Raw genomic sequence first — 19260 nt, forward strand, 5'->3', positions numbered from 1 at the left:
GAGTATCAAACACTGTGCAAAGTGTTCTGCAGACATAGCTCATTTCATCCTCACAATAACCCTTTGACATAGACACTGCTATTTTCCAGCTCCAAAGACAAGTTGACGAAAGCATAGAGAGGTTAACTAATTTGCCCAAGGTCACAGCACGGAAGAGGGAGAAGAGGAATCTGAACCCAGGAGTCTGCATTAGATTTCATCACATTCTTAACCTCCACGAGCTCTGTCTTCCCTCTCTTTTTGCAAATACCGTCTTTAGTCCTTATATTTACACTTCACATCCACCTAGCGTTGTTGTTGTTGTGTTGTTTTGTTTTTACTTTTTATTCTGAAATAATTTTAGAATCACATAGAAGTTGCTAAAATAGTACAAGGAGCTCCTGGCTACCCTTCTGCCAGCTTCCCTTGTGTTTATATTTTATGTAACCATAGTACAACTGCCAAAGCCAGGAAATTCACATTTGTATAATACTATTAACTAAAGCTCAGTACTTATTTGAGTTTCACCAGTTTTTAAATGCATTCACTGTATTTTTTTTGTGATCTGCAGAGTTTATTCATTACACGTAAAGATTCATGTAAACAGCACCATGATCAGAATTCAGAACAGTTCAATCATTCCAAATACATTCCCTTGAGAATATAGATCATATCCACTATCACAAAGAAATTCCTTTGTCTCACCCCTTTATGGTCACAGCCTCATCCCTGGCAAACACTAATCTGTTCATCATCATATATTTTGTCATTTTAAGACAAAATTCTAGAGATGGAATCATAGAGTATGTAACCTTTTGAGATTGCCTTTTCTTCACTTAACACAATACCCTTGAGACCCATCAATTATTATGTGTATCAATAGTCTATTACTTTTGGCCATGCTTGGCGGCTCACACCTATAATCCCAGCACTTTGGGAGGCCAAGGCAGGAGTATCACGTGAGGCCAGGAATTTGAGACCAGCCTGGGCAACATAGTAAGACCCCATCTCTACAAAATTTTTTTTAAAATAACTAGCCAGGCATGGTGGCACACCCCTGTAGTCCTAGCTACTAAAGAGTCTGACCCAGGAGGATCGCTTGAGCCCACGATTTTGAGATTAGAGTGAGCTATGATCAGGCCATTGCACTCCAGCCTGGGCAACAGAGTGAGATCCTGTCTCTGAAAAAGAGATAGTTTATTATTTTTGAGTATTCCATTGAATGTGTATACAATTGCTTAGCTACCACCTTAGTATCACCTTTAGTTTCTTCTAGCCTCCTGCCAAGAACATTTGAAATAGAGAGTGAACAGTTTGTGTGTCATTAAGATAAGAAGCTGGTTTGGTCTCAACTTTTCAAAATGTGTCTATGACCAGACTCACTTATTTTTGTATGATATTCTCAATAATTTAATGATTGTAATAATTCCATGCAAAGAAAAACTGCAACATGACAAACATTAGAAGCTCAGAAAGAGTTTACAGGTAGTGATGGTGCATAGCTTAATTTAACAAGTAGCAAAGAGACGGTTGATGATTTTGATATGACACATCTGCAAAAAGTTATTACCAATTGCCTTATGAATTTTATATTCCATCAAAAGAAGATCCTAAAATTGAAATTTAATCTTTCCAGAATCCACTTTTAATAAGAAAAAAAGTTATAAACAGGATAAATTGTTGGAACTGACTAATGATGGGTTGAATATGTACTTTGAAAATACATTATCACTTGTCTTATTTTAAATAAAATTTTAAAATAATCGTGTTTCTGCTGTTATTCTAAAATCTCTTCTTCTGTTCCTGTCAACAAACCTCTATGATTGATTTCTCTACTATTGGTATTATTGAAACAAAACATAGAAACAGTTTAAAAATGCATTATACTCTGCAAGTCATGCTGTCATCAATCCAAGTTAGATTAAACAAATTAATAAGCAAGCACCAAGCTCATTTAAATAGTGGAACTTTAGATATGACATACACAAAGTTTGTTCCAACCGTGAGTATAGACTTTTAACATAGGAAATTGTTATTTCATTTGTAATTTTTTGTTTAGTTACAATTTTGGAAGGGCAAAAATCTATGTGTCATGGTAATTATATTAATTGCCTATCAGCATTTTCAGATTTGTAATTATTCTATTTTTCCATGTTATGCTTATTTAGATTATAACACAATTTTATGCCTACCGATTCTAACAAAAATGGGCTTGCATTATTGTCTTTTTTATTTTCTTTTCCTAGTAAGTCATTTTTATTGTATTTTACAAAAGTATTGGTCTACGATGAATTAATTTTTTTATGGAAAAATGGTCTTTCTCCATAGTTAGTTTGAGAAGCACTAAGCTGGAGAAGGACTGTGCCCTGGGACCGAAGCTCCTATTATTTGACTCTGCCTGCAGAATCAGGGGATAAAGCCTCACACCTGCAGAACCAGGCTCAGGAACACACCTCTCGGGATCTTGCCTGACATTTGGGCTGTTGACTTATTTCTCAGGAATCCAACTCTACAATTAGGCCAATTTCCCCTGACTTGAAACTTTCCAAAATAATAACTTTCTAAAATCTTTATCAGAAAAGCTGACTAGAGAAGTATTGCATTGAATTTTAATTATGATAACAGATATGATTATGATAACAGACAACACCATAGAGTATTAATAAGCATACATGTGTGAGCACATACACACATTAAAAATTTCACTGCCTAAAAGAACAATCATTTGCTTCCATAATATTTTCCCATATAAGTTCACTTGGTTATTTACATGCAAATCCTAGAAGACTGGGATGTAGGCATTTTAATAAATGGACCAGAATTTATGTGTTAATACATGACAAGTTATCTTTATACAGGAACAAACAGAAAATAGCTAACCATGTTGCAGTACAGTTTCATCTTGGCAGCCAGCCTGCAATGCTGAGAGGCTACACCAGAAAGACAGCACACTTAGCGAGTCTGTATGGCATTCTGTCACAAGGGCCATACCACTCCCCTGACTGCTCCAGTTTTGGAGATATCAAGTAGGCACGGATCAATGTACTTCTAAAATGATAGTTCACAACAATATAAAGCCAGCGAGATGGGCTACTTACTTGCAGTAGCGATTCAGCAAGCAAAGTTAGATGCAACACTGTCCACTCTTTAGAGAAATGAAATGGAAGAATACTTTGAGTTGACCAAGAAATTAATATAGTTGATGGAAATTACATGAGCATACTTTAAATCCTGCTGAAAATTCATAGCAAAATAGCAAGGGTGTTTTCTTGTTAGTAAAAGGAAAGCAATTTTTTTTAAAGCATGTTATAGTCTTTGATTCAAGAATGAATATGAAGAAGATATAGTTCAGCAATCAGTGCGTCAGCGTCTCATTTTCCTTCTATGAAACAAAGGGATGTACGCAAGAAAGCAACAGACATGAAATTTGGACTATGACATAGTGACCCTGTCTAGTAAGGTATGAAACCTTTTGAGAGATTTTCAAAAATGCTGAAAGGAAAATACTTGCATAATTAAAGGATTAATGCTCACTTTTCTACAGAAATTACCATAATCAGAGAACAACCCCATCTCCTAATAAAGGTATGAAAGTCAGGTGTTGCAACACATGTGTTAATAAAATTGATACTCCTGCGGCCTTACTCTTCAGCACTTACTAGCTATATGACCCTGGGAGAGTTACTTAAACTCTTTGTAAGTTTTAGAAAGTTATCTATGAAAAAGTCTTAAAACTAGGCCTTTCAAATCATAAGTTCTTCATAAATGTTAGCTATGTTATTACAATAGCAATGGCAACTATTATGAAATATCCTTTGCTTAAGTCGAAGCTAATTATCTGCTGGTATAAATTTCATGCTTCTCTCTGAAGATCATTTCAGTCCTAGGTGATCCAATTGCAACCCCACAGGATTCCATAATGGGTATAACTTTTTCTCAGCTAGTTGGTAAGATCACCGCAAGTAGGGAATGCATTTTCTAGACACTTACAGACCCTGGTATGATGAGCTCCCCACTGGTTTAAGAGAGAAGCTTTCTCCTCCTTTATAAAAAGGAAGTAAACATTTTATTTCAAAAATTAAGGTTTAGTGACATCAGTCACCTTTCTTTAATGTTAAACCAAGTTTTACAAGCATGTTCCTATCCTAGCAATGCAAAAGAGATTACAAAATGGTACTGTATCTCCTGCCCTTTGGGAAGTTAGAGCATGGTTGCAGAAATAAGAAACAGAATAGTACATGGAAGAATCACATCATTAATGGCACCAACCGTGAGGTTATAACACAAGGAAGAAGAGAGAACAGTGTAGAAGTCTTATGAAGAAAGATTTTACGTGGAGGTGGGTATAGAAGGCCACCAGGAAAAGGGAAGGGATTCTGGGCTTAAAGGAACACGGCTCATTTTCAACTTTCTCTTCCTGATGCCTGGGTAGCAGGAATTGTGTTGATCATGTGATACTTTGCCAGACAGTAACCATGATTCTGTGGTCTTTCTAAAGACCACATGCTGGCCGGGCGCGGTGGCTCATGCCTGTAATCCTAGCACTCTGGGAGGCCGAGGTGGGCGGATCGTTTGAGCTCAGAAGTTCGAGACCAGCCTGAGCAAGAGTGAGACCCCATCTCTACTAAAAATAGAAAGAAATTATATGGACAACTAAAAATATATATAGAAAAAATTAGCCGGGCATGGTGGTGCATGCCTGTAGTCCCAGCTACTCGGGAGGCTGAGACAGGAGGATCGCTTGAGCTCAGGAGTTTGAGGTTGCTGTGAGCTAGGCTGATGCCACGGCACTCACTCTAGCCTGGGCAACAGAGTGAGACTCTGTCTCAAAAAAAAAAAAAAAAAAAAAAAATACCACATGCTGACTTCTTGTTCCTTGAATTACTTTCAGTCTTTGAGCAATATTGCTGCCTGAAACCATCACTTTCTTAAGCTCATTAGTAAATCTGCAGCACCTTTTTTACTTTAGAAAAATACATAAAAACGTAAAACCACATAAAAAGAAAACCTTCAATCATACATACAAAAAAGGTAAAAACATGGATAAAGAATCTGCACTCATGCCACTAACTCATTCAACATGCATTTAATGAGTCTTAACACGTGTGGGACACTATGCCATCCACAGGGCTGGAGGTGAGGGTAAGTGTCAGCCCCTGCCCCAAGGATCTCTGGTCTTAAGGTACTCATTTATACCTGTGAAATAGGGCCAAAAATAAATAATTGGAATGCAATAGGACACTTCCAAAAAATGAAATAGCATGCTACTATTAATAATTACAATAAGTATGTTTATTGACATGAAAAACTCTTCATAAGACATTAAGCTATTAATAAAAAGCAGGTTCTAAAATATACCTACATTATGATACCTACATTATGGTGATTTTACAAAATGATCTATGTCTCTATGTAAAACATGCTATATTTCTATTTATCTGCATTTACATTCAAAAGTTTACAGATCTAAATGAAAATACTATCATTAATTATGTCTGGGTGGTGGGATTATAAGTGCTTTATTCCTCTTTTATTACCTATATTTTCCAGTTTTGTTTGTTTAATTTAAAAGGCATTCAAATGTGGTATGATATTGCAATGATCAGTATCAGAAAGCTAAAGATATAAACACTGAAGTGTTTGGGAGTATCAGAATAGGCTTCCCAGTACAAATGAGAGGAAGACATGAAAGCGCAGAATATTGCAAAATTTACAAATGAGCCTATGTATTCAGCTGAGGTAAAAGAGTGTTAACAATAAAGGGACCTTGGAATTACGTAAATATAGCAGATAGCGCCTTCTTAGCGCAGCAGGCAGTGCATCAGTCTCATAAATACAGCAGACAGTTTGGCTTGAAACAAGGAAGTAAAAGGTATCTATAAAACCCAGGTAAATATCTGAGACTGGCACAGAGCTTGGAGCAGAGAAAGAGAAAACACAGAGGTGCCCAAGGAACAGAGTAAGTCCACTGAAAAACCCTGTCTATCTCTTCACTCAAATCAATGGGCACAAAGTGGGGCTGGTCTATCTGTGCGGGTTCTCTGCTGCATCTCTTAGGCTGGAAAGACGAAGCCAATTCTTGTTTTTCCATTCTTGTGATACCTCATTTCAATAGATGGGCTCAAGCTCTGTCCAGGATAATCTAAGAGGTGCTAGTTCACCATTGTTTTTTGTAGTTGAGTAGTATTCCATAGTATGCATATACCACATTTTATTAATCCACTCATATATACATGGGCACTTGGGTTGTTTCCACATCTTTACAATTGTGAATTGTGCTTCTGTAAACATTCGAGTGCAGATGTCTTTATTACAGAATGTCTTTTTTTCCTTTGGGTAGATGCCTAGTAGTGGGATTGCTGGATCAAATGGTATTTCTATTTTTAGCTCTTTGAGATATCTCCAAATTACTTTCCACAGGGGTTGTACTGATTTGCAGTCCCACGGGCAGTGTAAGAGTGTTCCTATCTCTCCATATCCATGCCAGCATTTGTTGTTTTGGGTTTTTTTGATAAAGGCCATTCTCACTGGCGTTAGGTGATATCTCATTGTGGTTTTGATTTGCATTTGCCTAATGATTTAAGGTAAGGGTTATGAATATAGATTCAGGATTCAATTCTTTCATTATGAAATAGGGATAACATTAGTACAGTATCTACCTCACCAGGTTCTGTAAAGAGCAAGAGAGAGAATGTATCTCACACACTTAACACAGCAATGAGAGAGTCAACCTGGGTAGCTGTCACAGGTACTATTCTAAGCACTTTGCATAGAATAACTCTTTAACACTCAAAGGGATCCCATAAGGAAGGTACTCTAATTTGCCCCGTTTTACAAACAGAAAGCAAAGGCAAAGATAGGTTAACAAACTTGCCAAAGACAAGAACCAGTATTCTAACCCCAAGTCCACACTCCTAAACATGACAGTATACAGCCCCCACTGTGCCTACAGTAAGTGCTTAATAAATGTTAGCTCTCTAGACAGCTCACTGGAAGTTTGCCAGGGAGAGGCCTTACTAACTTAATTACTGAATCACTGAGAAATCATTGATCTGATTTGTAATTCTCTCTTCGGGGCATCAGAAGACAGCAGTTTTGTAGTTGGGTAGTTGTAGGAGCAGAATCAATACTGTGTCACCAAGGCTGGCCTGGAAGACAAGCCGCAAGCGTTCACAGTGAAGCTGTGTAGTTGAAATGAGGAACTCTGAACCAGCAGTAAAGAGTACCATTGTCAAGTCCTAGCTGTGCCATACATTTTCTATATAACCTTGATCACGTCATTTAACTTATCTCAGCTTCAATTTCTCATCTGTAAACCCAGGGGAGTGAAACAGGATAACTTGGAAAGGTTCTTTCCTACCTTGAAATTTCAGGATTCTATGAGTACAGGATCTGAATAAATGTCCCTGTTAAAATGCCAGTGTGCAATGTACCAGCTGGTTATTCATATTATTCATACTTCATGCCAAGCATGAAGGCATTCATTACTCCTACTTTCTTGATATCCATGAAGTACAGGAAAATGGTCTAGGGATAAGGTCTCAACAAAAGGAATTGAAGGACACAAAAGACTAATTTTTTTAAGTGTCATAATTTTTTTCAAAGATTAATAGTGATTCTTGTCCATAACTAGTTATGCTGGTTTATTTCCAACAAAATTTCCCTTGGCCACATGAGGCCTGAGATGCTCCACACTTCCAGAAGGACAGAAATGAGTAAGAAATCTCAAGAGTAATTTTCTTAGAAAAACAAGAGAAGTAACTTAAGTGGCCATATCTGAACTATCTACTTTTCTGATTATTAAATTATTCATTATTACTTTTCCAATTATTAAACTAATTTTAATCTTGGACTGCTTTCCTTGCCATCCAATTGTATGATTGACTCCTGTATTAATTTTCTATTTGTTGCTGTAACAAAGTCCCACAAACTTAGTGACTTAAAACAACATGCTTTTTTATCTGACAGTTCCATAGGTCAGAAATCCAACACCAACTTTACACGGCTAAGATCAGGTGTCAGCAGAGCTATGTTCCTTTCCGGAGGCTCTAAGGAAGGATCTGTGTCCCTTTTTCATCCACCTTCTAGCAGCCACCCGTATTCCTTGGGCCATGGATGCCTTCCTCCATCTTCAAAGCCAGCAGCATAGCGTCTCTCCAACCCCACTTCCATCTTAGCTTCCCCCTCTCTGACTTTCTTCTGCCTCCCTCTCCTACTTTTATGGACACTTGTGATTACATTGCGCCCACCCATAATCCAAGACAATCTCCCTATTATAAGATCAGCAGTTAATAAGCAACCTTAATTACACCTGCCATCTCAATTCTCCTTTGCCGTGTAACATATTTACAGCTTTCTGGATTAGAATGGAGATATCTTCGGCTGGGTGGGGGTGGGTTATTCTTCTATCTACCACAGTCCCAGTGGGGGGGGGTGGTATTATTCTGCCTACCACAGTTCCTTCTTCCTGTTGTCCTTCAGATACTATGAACTCAGGGAAGAAACACACACACACACACACACACACACACGCATATGTATATATCCTTTACAAAATGAAATGAAAATTGGGAAATAAATATATTCCCATCTTCCCCTACTTCACTTCCTCCAAATCATAGGATATATAGGATTCTCATTCCAAAGTCAAATCAGAGTCATGTTTATATCAGTTGTCATTGCTCATTATCTGCTCACTTGCTCTCTTCCTTCTTCATAGATAATTGACATTTAACAAGATATTCTTTAGTTTCTTTTCTGGGTGAATGTATCACTTTGGTATGTTTTGTAATACTTAGGACACAACGATGTCATCCAATCCAACAAGCAACCCTGGAGTTTATGAAGCCATATCCAACCCTTACGCAGCAAGCAGCAATGTGAATCCTAGTTCTCAACAGCCTCAGCCTGTGGGTTCAATAAACCAAGGAAATCAAGCTCAGGGTGGCCAACCTCCCCTCATCACAGCTCCAGGAACCTTTGCTGGCAGTCAGCTGGGTCTAGGAAATATACAAACGACAAATCCTTCTATGGGAACAGTGGCAACAAACTTTACAAAAGAAGCAAAGACACTAGGGGTAAGTCTATTTACTAACAGAATTTTAATTATACATTTGCAAGATTTTCTTATACCTATAAACTATAGGTGGAGAGAATTCCAACCAATTATTAAAAAGCCTGAACATTATTCAGGAAACTGTATCTCTTTTAGGTAGAAATAGTTAGTCTGCATATAAATCAAGTTCATTTTATTTTAGATTCAAGCAAGAATCTAACAGGTGACAGAGGACTTTACTGTTAGCATGAAGATTTGGTAATATTGACATGATAAGAGCACCACTAGTTCTGGGTTGATCTCACTTCTTGCAAAGGACTTTTTAGACAGTCTCAATATTGTCTCTGGATTGGTTACAAGCCTGGTATTTGTATACAAGCGAACTCACATTAAAATAAATATTGATGGCTGCCTTAAAAGGGAAGAAATTACAAATGGACAGTCTGGGGAAGGCTGAGTGTGAACGAATTAGGGGGTATTCTCTCTGCTTTGCATCACTAGTACCCTTGGAGATACTATGACACCTTGTTTCTGTAGGCATTGTACAAATGCACCCTACTTGTAGGTGAAGATCCCACCTGCTTAGGAGCAATTGTTAGTGCCTTTGCTGTGCTTTGCAGATACCTCATTCATACCACTAATATAATTCCACCAAATTGTGCTAAATCTCTCTGTTACGTGCAGCTCCAACTTCTCTGTTAGATCATTCCGTCAATTATATTTAGTGCCTATTATGTCCCAGAAACTCTTCTACTATTTCAAGGTTTGATGTTTTAGGAAAGTAAAAATGAGCATCAGTTCCCCTTCAGCAGCCCATCTAAGCTGTGGAGGCAGCTCCCCAGTTCCCGCCGTCAGAAGACATTCCCTGCTCCTGTCGAGCAAATGGGACAAACCAGCCCACACAGCTGACCCCACACAGCCCACAGGTGTTGGAAACATTAAAGAGCACTACACAGGAACAATCCCTGCCCTCACAGAACTTAAAACCTAGTGGGGGAAATCGGACTGTACACACAATGCAGAAGTAAAGTACACAGTGTGTCAGAAGGTGTTAAACGATCCAGAGAGAATAAAGAAGTGAAAAATGATATGAAGTACCAGGCAGGGAGGGGGTAGCAAGTTCAAGTTGGTTGGCGTGGGCTCAAAGACATGAAGTTAGGAGAGAGCCATGCAGCTATCAAGGCAAGAGGGAACAACCGGTATAAATGACTTTAGATGAAAATGTGTGTGATGTGTTTGAAGAACAGGGAGGAGGCCAATAAAGTAGAATGGAATGAGCAGCTGGCAGGAGGACAGAGTGGGGTGGCAATTTTGATCAATAAATGGTAAAGCCAGGGCTGTAGGAGGAGAAAAGAAGGCTGGTATGAATCCAAGATCTAACTGCCCCTCATCAAGATGACAGCAAGGATGAGGATGGGAAGTCCGCAGCCAGATGACTGAATTGCGCTCCGGAGAAGAGCTTGTAAAAACCACATAGGAAGTCTAATGCAGTTCTTCAAGTGAGATTGGCTAAAAGAGGCCTATCACCACTCTGAAGCTACACGCAACAGTGTGGTGCACATGTGCTTGGATACACAAGAATAATTTTTCAGGGAGAAAAGTTCATAACTTTTATCAGGATCTCAAAGCACTTCATTATTCAAAAAAATTAATCTCAGTATTATTTGTGAAACTGTTTTTTTTTCCTAATTTTAATTCAATTTAATTGTATTCAGTAGATATTTATTGAAAAAATAAACAGAACAATCTTTGTATTTGCAGTCTTCCTGGATAGATACAACATAAGTGTCGGAAAAAATCAAGTATAAATCTGCAATTGTCTTTTACACCAATCTAGCAACTGTATTTCTCAGAAACCTATGTTTATCTAGGATTAAGGAAGGTGCAATAAGAGGTACAAGGAAGTAAAAGATATATTCCTTATCTTTGGTAATGTGTCTCTTGACTGATAAGAAAATGATTTCATACCTGCAATTTTAAAGAAAATGAACAATATCAATGAGTACAAAACCAAGTAAAAAGGTGTATTATATATCATGAGATGCAACAGAAATTTAGAAAGAAAAAAGATAGGGTACCACAAAAAACAATGGTGATGTAGCTCGTTTTGTATTATCCTGAATAGAACTGGAGCCCATTCCACTAAGTGAAGTATCACAAGAATGGAAAAACAATAACCACATGTACTCACCATCAAACTGGTATTAACTGATCAACACTTAAGTTCACATGTAGTAATAACATTCACTGGGTGTCAGGCAGGTGGGAGGGGGAGGGAGGGATGGGTATATTCACACCTAATGGGTGTGGTGCTCACCGTCTGGGGGATGGACACACTTGAAGCTCTGACTCAGGTAGGGCAAAGGCAATATATGTAACCTAAACATATGTGTCCCCATAATTGCTGAAATAAAAAAAAAAAAGAAACAAGGGTAATTTGACTGGTGTAATCAGGAAGACTTCACGGAAGAGGCAGAGCTGAGCTGAGCCTGAGAGAAAGCAGTACTGAAGAGCTCTGTACTCTCCAGGCAGATGTGAGCTCTGGAGTCAATTTGCTCCACTAAATTCCCAGATCTTCCCCTTAGTAGCTGGGACGTTGGACACCTAATTTCTGTATGTCTCTGTGTCTCCATCCAGTTTGGGGGAGGATTACATGAAACAGTTAATGTATTTAGAACATCAACAAGCACATAATTAATGCCCAGTAGATGATTTTATCTTCACTGATTCCTTTACCCATAACTGGTATTACCCCAAGCAGGGAACTGATTCATTTGAACTAGACGGCCACTGAAGTCACAGAGTGTTTTTTCTTTCTAACCGTCTTTTAGAGGCTCTCAGGAAATTCTAATGCATGCTTAAGCAGTTGCACTTTCAGAAGAGCTCTCCTTGGGCCACCCCAGCTAGTCTCCCCAAATATCCCAAACAAGACCTTATGCTGAGGTCCTAGTGCCTCCCCCCTCCTGCCCCCGTTATTCTAGTGCATGTCGAAATCCTCACAGCCCACCTCCTGCTTCCAATGCATGCCCAAATGACACCCGTGGATCTTGGCAAAGTTGACAATAAATAAACAGGAGAAGCAATGATAGTAATGTTTCATAGTCCTGAAAGTGAGGACTATGAAAGTGAAGAAATCATTTTAAAATGGCTGTTTTCTTTTTTTTCAGGCGATCCAGATCGTGATTGGATTGATGCAGATTGGTTTTGGAATCATTTTGGGTTTACTAAGCTACTCAAATGGACAATATTTCGGTTTTGCCTCTACTGCTTTTATTGGCGGATATCCATTCTGGGGTGGCCTCAGTGTGAGTAGATTGCTAGAACACCTCTCCTTCTCAGATCACAAAGCATAGGTATCTCCAGCCTAATCACAACTCATTTCTTGATAAGTCCTGCATCTGAGGACTAGAGAATTTAGAGAAATAACAGCTCTGATTGGGTATGAAATAGGGGAAACTTACTCCCCATTTTAACTAGGAGCTTATAACTAAGCTAGGAGCTTACTCCCCATTTTAACTAGGAGCTTAACTAAGCCTATACCCTAAAGTTTACTCTGATCAAGTAATCAGCAAGCCAAAATGTTAGTTTCCCATTACATTTTAGATGGAAACGTATGTGTTGGCTGGAGAGTGGCAAAGGAGGTAACTGGAAACATGATTGACAATATGTAATTGATAACAAGAAGAGATTGAGCAGTAAGCTCAGGAATCATCAGAACAAGGAAAGCTTACATGAAGAGTTCTTTATATGCAGGAAATTAAGGAGAAAAAATTTAAAAAAAAAGAAAAAGTCAAGAACATATTCCTGAGAGTTACTCCAGAATATTGAGAAGCACAAGAGGAAATTTTAAGATGGAAACTAGATAAATATAAATAGACCAAATTTTCAGATAAAGAGGAGTTCCCAGGTACAACCAGTGAACCCACCATTTCACAAATCTGTCTGTTTCTACAGTTCATTGTTTCTGGCTCTCTGTCTGTATCCGCAACCAAGGACTTTTCCCTTTGTTTGGTAAGTTAAAATGTTTCTACTTTTTAAACCCCTTTAAAAATTAGTTTAATTTATTGGGGAGGAAAAGTGAAGAGGCAGATTTAGAAAATGGGAATGAGAGCACATTTCCCAAAACATGTGTTGGTTGCCCTCACGGTCTGTGTGTTGGAATGGGGGAATGGTCCACACAATTTACCACTCAGGAATGGCCGTGCTCCCATCCTAACACTTGAACTCACAGGGGTGGGAAGGAGTAAAGATAAGGCTGGTTTAAGATTTAACCTAAAAGCTCCCTAGTTCATTCGAGTCACATTAGGGGAAGTGCAAAGAATCCAGGAGGCAGGACACACCTACTTCCCACTTCAGTAACAAAATCTTTACTGTTCCTTTGCCATTTCTCAGCTCTGCCTTGTATTTTTTTTTTTTTTTTTTTTTTTTTTTTTTTTTTTTTTGAGACAGAGTCTCACTTTGTTGCCCGGGCTAGAGTGAGTGCCATGGCGTCAGCCTAGCTCACAGCAACCTCAAACTCCTGGGCTCAAGCGATCCTACTGCCTCAGCCTCCCGAGTAGCTAGGACTACAGGCATGCACCACCATGCCCGGCTAATTTTTTGTATATATATTTTAGTTGTCCATATAATTTCTTTGTATTTTTAGTAGAGACGGGGTCTCGCTCTTGCTCAGGCTGGTCTCGAACTCCTGACCTTGAGCGATCCACCCGCCTCGGCCTCCCAGAGTGCTAGGATTACAGGCGTGAGCCACCACGCCCGGCCATGCCTTGTATTTTTATTTTTCATTTGTACATGTCTCCTGTTCTTATTCAGATTGGGTTTTTGTTTTACAATTCTCCCATCCAAGTACTAACCGGGTCCAACCCTGCTTAGCTTCTGAGATCAGACGAGATCGAGTATATTCAGGGTGGCATGGCCATAGACTGTTTTAGAATTCTTTAAATCACCATTAAAAGCATCTAGTTGATTCTATAAGAAGAGTTTATAAAAACAATCACTGAGACAAGGCTTTCAATTCTCTCAGTCATAGCACCCCACCTATTCCAATTTCCTGGTCTACACCACAAGGAAGAAAATGATTTGCCGAGAACTAGAGCCAACTAGAGCAGAGGTGTTCCGAAGGTTATATGTAATCCAACAGAAGGGGAAAGAATGGGGAAACAGAAACATAGAATTGTGTGGCTCATGTTCTTCTAGACAAAACAAACAAAGTAATTAAATTAAATTAAATTAAAATAAAATCAGCCTAATCCTGATGAACCAAAACCTGTTGTAATCCAATAACAAGAAATAAAACACCCTTCTTCTGCATCCTTTATGGGTCCTTCCCTCTCACCAAGATTGTCCAAGCATAGACTCTGTCCTTTTGGAGAAGACAAGCACTGAAACTTAGTTAAGGCAATTTTTCTAAGATCTTTTTAGAGGGTTTCAGGAGACCCAAAGGCATGTTGACTCAGTAGCACATCCTAAAGAACTTTAACTCTGCCACCTGTAGCAAGTCAGCTAAGGACTTGGTTTCACAATTATTCTGCTGTATGTCAAAATCTTATTGTAGAAACTGAGGTACTCACCCACACCTCTACCCACAAATGCCTAAAGAGTTTCTCCTTCTAAATTTGGGGTTCTTTACCTAGTCCTTTGAGAGACTTTACGGTGTTCATTAATTCCTAAATTTATTAGCAAAACTGTTATGTCTATATATTTTCCTATCTTTAAAATCAGATGCTATCGTACTACCTCATACAATGGCTGTAACAGTTAAATGAGATAATGTATTTAAATAATTTAACACCATGCCTGTTGTGGCCCGATTACAGAACGGGGGATGAACACATAAACATACAGACAGACACACAGAAAAAACACACGGACACAAATAGACGGTAAAGACTGCAGTCCAGAAAGCAGCAGTCGCTTTATTTTTATACTCCTTTTGTCCAGCAGCTACTTCCTGGTACGTGACTATCTTTAGAGCCCTGAGGCGACATGTTCCATTTCGTATGGAAATTGCTCAAGGAAAGGCAAACGTTTGCATCTTAACCTTTGGACCTCATTACCCATGTGCAGGACAATGAGACACACCTTGGCTATTTGCCATAGGAAACAGTTTGTCTATTTCAACATGCCATTGACCTTTAGCTCCAAGAAGCATTCAGCAGTCAATGGGCCGTGTCCGGACCCATTGACTTCTGGCCGCAAAGAAGCGTTCTGGACCCATTGACCTTTGGACCCAAGAAGCACATCCAGCTTTGCTGACTCTGAGCTCAAGCCAATTCTTGCCCAGGGACAATCCCTACAATGCCTATTACAGAAAAATGCTCATTAGAAGCATATTTGTTCTTTTATTGTTTTTATAAAGAAAACGTAGTTGTTATTGTGCATGAGGCTTTTAGACAAATAGAATAGATGAGCTCCTGCTTTACATTTTTGTACAGCTTTTTACAAGTACTCTACATCTAGACTGCACACAGAGTAATGTTTATAGTAACTACCCAGAAGAGCAGAAAACAACATCATTGCATCTCAAAAAATTGTTTCAAGATTTCCAAGATTAAGAACCATTAAATCTGATTGACTCTTATTCCATTTAATTTCAAGGATCCTATATATAATTTATTTTTCTTGTCATCTCCACCAGATAAAAGGCAGCCTGGGAATGAATATTGTTAGTTGTATCTTTGCCCTTCTTGGAGTGATTGCGTTGCTGGTGGATTTGAGCATCAACGGTATTCTAAGTGAACAAAGCCATTGGGCAGTGGTAAGTATCCCATAATCTACCACATGCCTACTCTCTCTCCACTCCCATAGAGTGGTCTATTGTTTCTGTCTTTCATTACTGTACACCAGCTCTAGTAGAAAATCGTTTTCTGTTCCAGCTCTACCGCTAGTCATACGGTCTCTAGGACTATTGAGCAAAGTGGGAGAGGTACCTCTACAGATAGACTAAGCAGAAAGGGCATCCCTCCTTGGTCCACCTCACTATTCATCACATAAACAATGAGGAACGGTTTAGATAGGGCTCCAAGACTCCTAAAATTGCCCCCAAAAATATTTTCCAAAGATTTTTGAAATTATATATAAATAAGATAGTCAAGTTATTGAGTGGCTTTTTTATTTTAGGTAAGAGTGAGGTGAGAGAAAAATGGTAGTGCAAGTACCTGGATTACTCTCTAGTAAATCCAGTGTTTACTAGAGAGACCCAAAGACTGAAACACATGGCCTCTGAATGTGCTCATAACAGAATTATCTATTTGTTAGCATTACATAGGCCAAGCACGGACTCTGACCTTAGGAGGAAATGGGTGGTCTACAAAGAATGGAGGAACGTGGAATAAAATGAGGTTGGAATGGAGGGTTCATCCTGCCCCATGGCCATGTTAGGGATTTTTGTCTTTATTCTGAGAGCAATAGAAGGCCACAGAAGAGGGGTTTTTTGTTTGTTTGGTTGTTTTTTTTGGTTTGGGGAGCACTTTGGTTTTTTGAGTTTTTGTTTAAGTTTAAAAAAGTAGAGTTTATTAAATTGCTGTGGGCTACATATATCTTAAGAAAGAACTAGAATGACTCCCTTTTATATCTAGAAAGTAAAACACTAAGACAGTATCAACACTATTTTGAACAAATAACCACAATAATCTTTCCCTTTGCAGTTCATTCAGTGCTGTGTAAGTAATTCCATTTCACTGGATCTCAAAGTAGCCATCTTAAAAAGCCATTTGCTTGTCAACTAAGGGGTCCTGGAATCCTGATTCCAATCACTGGTATGACCTGAACTAGGAGTCTGTTCTTTGAGATGTCAATAGTTTGAAGTAGCTGGCAGCCTCCTTTTCCACCAGGCTCTGAGATTGTTCTTTGTTAAAGACACAGAAGAGTTTTAAGCATGGAACAGGAATGATCACATTTGGGTTTTGAAAGGACCATTCTTTTTGCAGTGTAAAGAAAAGCTGATTAGGAGGCAAGAATAGTTTAAAGGGCCTCTTGGTGATTAAATCACAGTGAAGCAAGAACACAGAACTCATCCTTTAAAACAGCAAACAAAAGAACAAAAATTATTCAAAAAACAGATTTTATACTGGCATCCAAGTAGAGAAACAAATCACTCCAATGTGACTCAAGGTGGCAGAAGGAGACAGCTCCTAGCCCTAGCTCTTCTTTCCCCAGAAACAAGACTGAGGAAACAAGGGAAGCCAAAAAATACGGAGAAGTCTCACTAACACTCTCCAATGTGGCTCAAGGTGGCAGAAGGAGACAGCTCCTAGCCCTAGCTCTTCTTTCCCCAGAAACAAGACTGAGGAAACAAGGGAAGCCAAAAAATACTGAGAAGTCTCACTAACACTCTCCAATGTGGCGCTAAGAAGACTGAGGTGGAGAGCAGTCAATTCTGAGGAGAAAGCAAACCCTCCGTGGAAGAAGCCTGTGTGCAGAATCCATGACCTCAAGAGAAGTAGCAAAGGGCACCTCCTTCTAGTGCACTTAGCTAACATGGGGGAATGAGCAGAAATCCACAGGAATAGAATCTGCCTCCAGCCATGTAGCAGGCCTTGGGATGAGGCATTTAGCAGACACTCAGAAGAAAGAGAAAGCAAAGTTCATGTTCACCAGCAAGAACTGTGCTTAGTGCTCGCTTAGCTATCTCTCCCCCTGCAACAGCTGCATGATTAACATTCAGAAAAGTGGACATGAAACAATATTTAGTGCTCCAGTGTAGACAGAAACAAGGAAGACAAATTGGACCCAGCGGAAGTATGAACCAAGGAAAATTCACCTACACTATATTCAGTCAAATACGAGGCATGCACAGGGTTCAAGTAAACTTAATACTTTTATTTTAAAATGGGAATAACATGATTCCATTGTTGGAGAATGTTTCTCTCGTGGTGTCTTTTCTTGTCCTCCCTTGTGCTATCTTTCCATGTATCTGGTTCTTCTATCTGCCTTTTTGCCTATACATAGAGATTAGTATAATGGTCATCAAATGCTAATTTTGGCATTTGGAATGCTTAGTTGGTTTCTATATTGCATGATTTTTTTTCAATGAGTGGGTAATATTTTAATAAAGACAAGGAGGCCATTAGAGAGGAAAAACATCTACCACCTTTCCAATATTTCTAAGTGAAATAGTCTACTTGCCAAAAGGAAAGTCTTCTGGTATTTCTAAAAAATCCAAAATAAATTCATGTTCCCTTGTGATAAGCATTTGATGATAATGGAGGAGTAATCATGGAACAAGTTGAGTATGAACAATAGCACATTTGATGAGTCAATAACTTTTTGAAGCCTGTGTGAGGCTCTCCTGATTTGCCCAGATTTCACTGGTGTTTATTTCTGGTTTCAGGTTTCTGGAAAAGGCATTTCAGCCATGTTACTGATCTTCTCTCTCCTGGAGTTCGGCATAGCTTGTGCCACCGCCCATTTTGCCCAGCAAATAATCTCCAACACCAGTAGGGTGAGTTGGGTCTCTTCTCTGTAAAATAATCTGAATACGTGCTTGAAAATACAGACTGTGTCTGCTATATCCCCACTATAGGCTTACCAGAGTGGTCTTTGTCCTTGACTCTGATGGGACCAATGGAACCTCATTAGGGTTGTAGTAACAGTATTTCTTGTTTTTATTCATTCTTTCCAGGCCATCCTGGTTATTCCGGCTCCAACTGTGTACGTAAACAACCCCTTGCCACCAGAGTCTTCCTTCACTCCTCCCAGATACAATGGCTACCCAGCTTATGCCCCTAAGTATTAAAAGAAAAAGGGGCACCATTCTGATCTCATGGGTAAAACCACTCTGCAGAAACTTAATAAGATGGTTTTTGTTGTCCTTGATGAGATCCATTCTTAGGTTGGTCCCTAATGATAACTCTGTCTCCCTGTCACTATCTCTCCCTACATACCACTACTACACACTGGCAAAAGTGAAGGACCAGAGGACTGAAAAATGACTCTACGACTCTCCTTAAGTTAGAAATTTACCTGTTCACATTACCTTTTCCTCAATAAAATGTCATTAGGAACATAAGCTGTTTCTAGTATTTTTGTAATTCATTTTGGTTTCATTTTGGTTGTAGGACAAAACTTTGTAGATATTCAAGAGACAAGATGTTTGATGACATTAAGGTACAGAGTATTTCCATATACATTAAACTCATTTGCAGTGGGACAATAGCAGGACAGGATGGTGCCTTGAGGGGCTTTGATTTGAGTTTTGGCCTTTTATTTTTGAAATACCTACATGT

The 19260-nt window shown here is 38.9% G+C and overlaps 1 protein-coding gene across 1 annotated transcript; it reads left to right on the top strand.

Moving 5' to 3' along the window:
- The first annotated feature begins 8786 nt into the window (after positions 1–8786).
- Positions 8787–18770, top strand: LOC138385014 (membrane-spanning 4-domains subfamily A member 12-like). Its single transcript, XM_069470648.1, has 6 exons — positions 8787–9056; positions 12202–12339; positions 12989–13045; positions 15672–15791; positions 18366–18476; positions 18657–18770. Exons 1-6 carry the CDS (start codon positions 8787–8789, stop codon positions 18768–18770), a joined length of 810 nt encoding a protein of 269 aa, XP_069326749.1.
- Positions 18771–19260: the final 490 nt, after the last annotated feature.

Source organism: Eulemur rufifrons, chromosome 6 (genome assembly GCF_041146395.1).
Source record: "Eulemur rufifrons isolate Redbay chromosome 6, OSU_ERuf_1, whole genome shotgun sequence".
NCBI classification, from domain to species: domain Eukaryota; kingdom Metazoa; phylum Chordata; class Mammalia; order Primates; family Lemuridae; genus Eulemur; species Eulemur rufifrons.

Coding starts and splice junctions, on each gene's coding strand:
- LOC138385014 (XM_069470648.1), top strand. CDS start 8,787: ATGTCATCCAATCCAACAAGCAACCCTGGAGTTTATGAAGCCATATCC. Junction 15,792..18,365: donor AACAAAGCCATTGGGCAGTG/GTAAGTATCCCA, acceptor TTCTGGTTTCAG/GTTTCTGGAAAAGGCATTTC. Junction 18,477..18,656: donor TAATCTCCAACACCAGTAGG/GTGAGTTGGGTC, acceptor CATTCTTTCCAG/GCCATCCTGGTTATTCCGGC.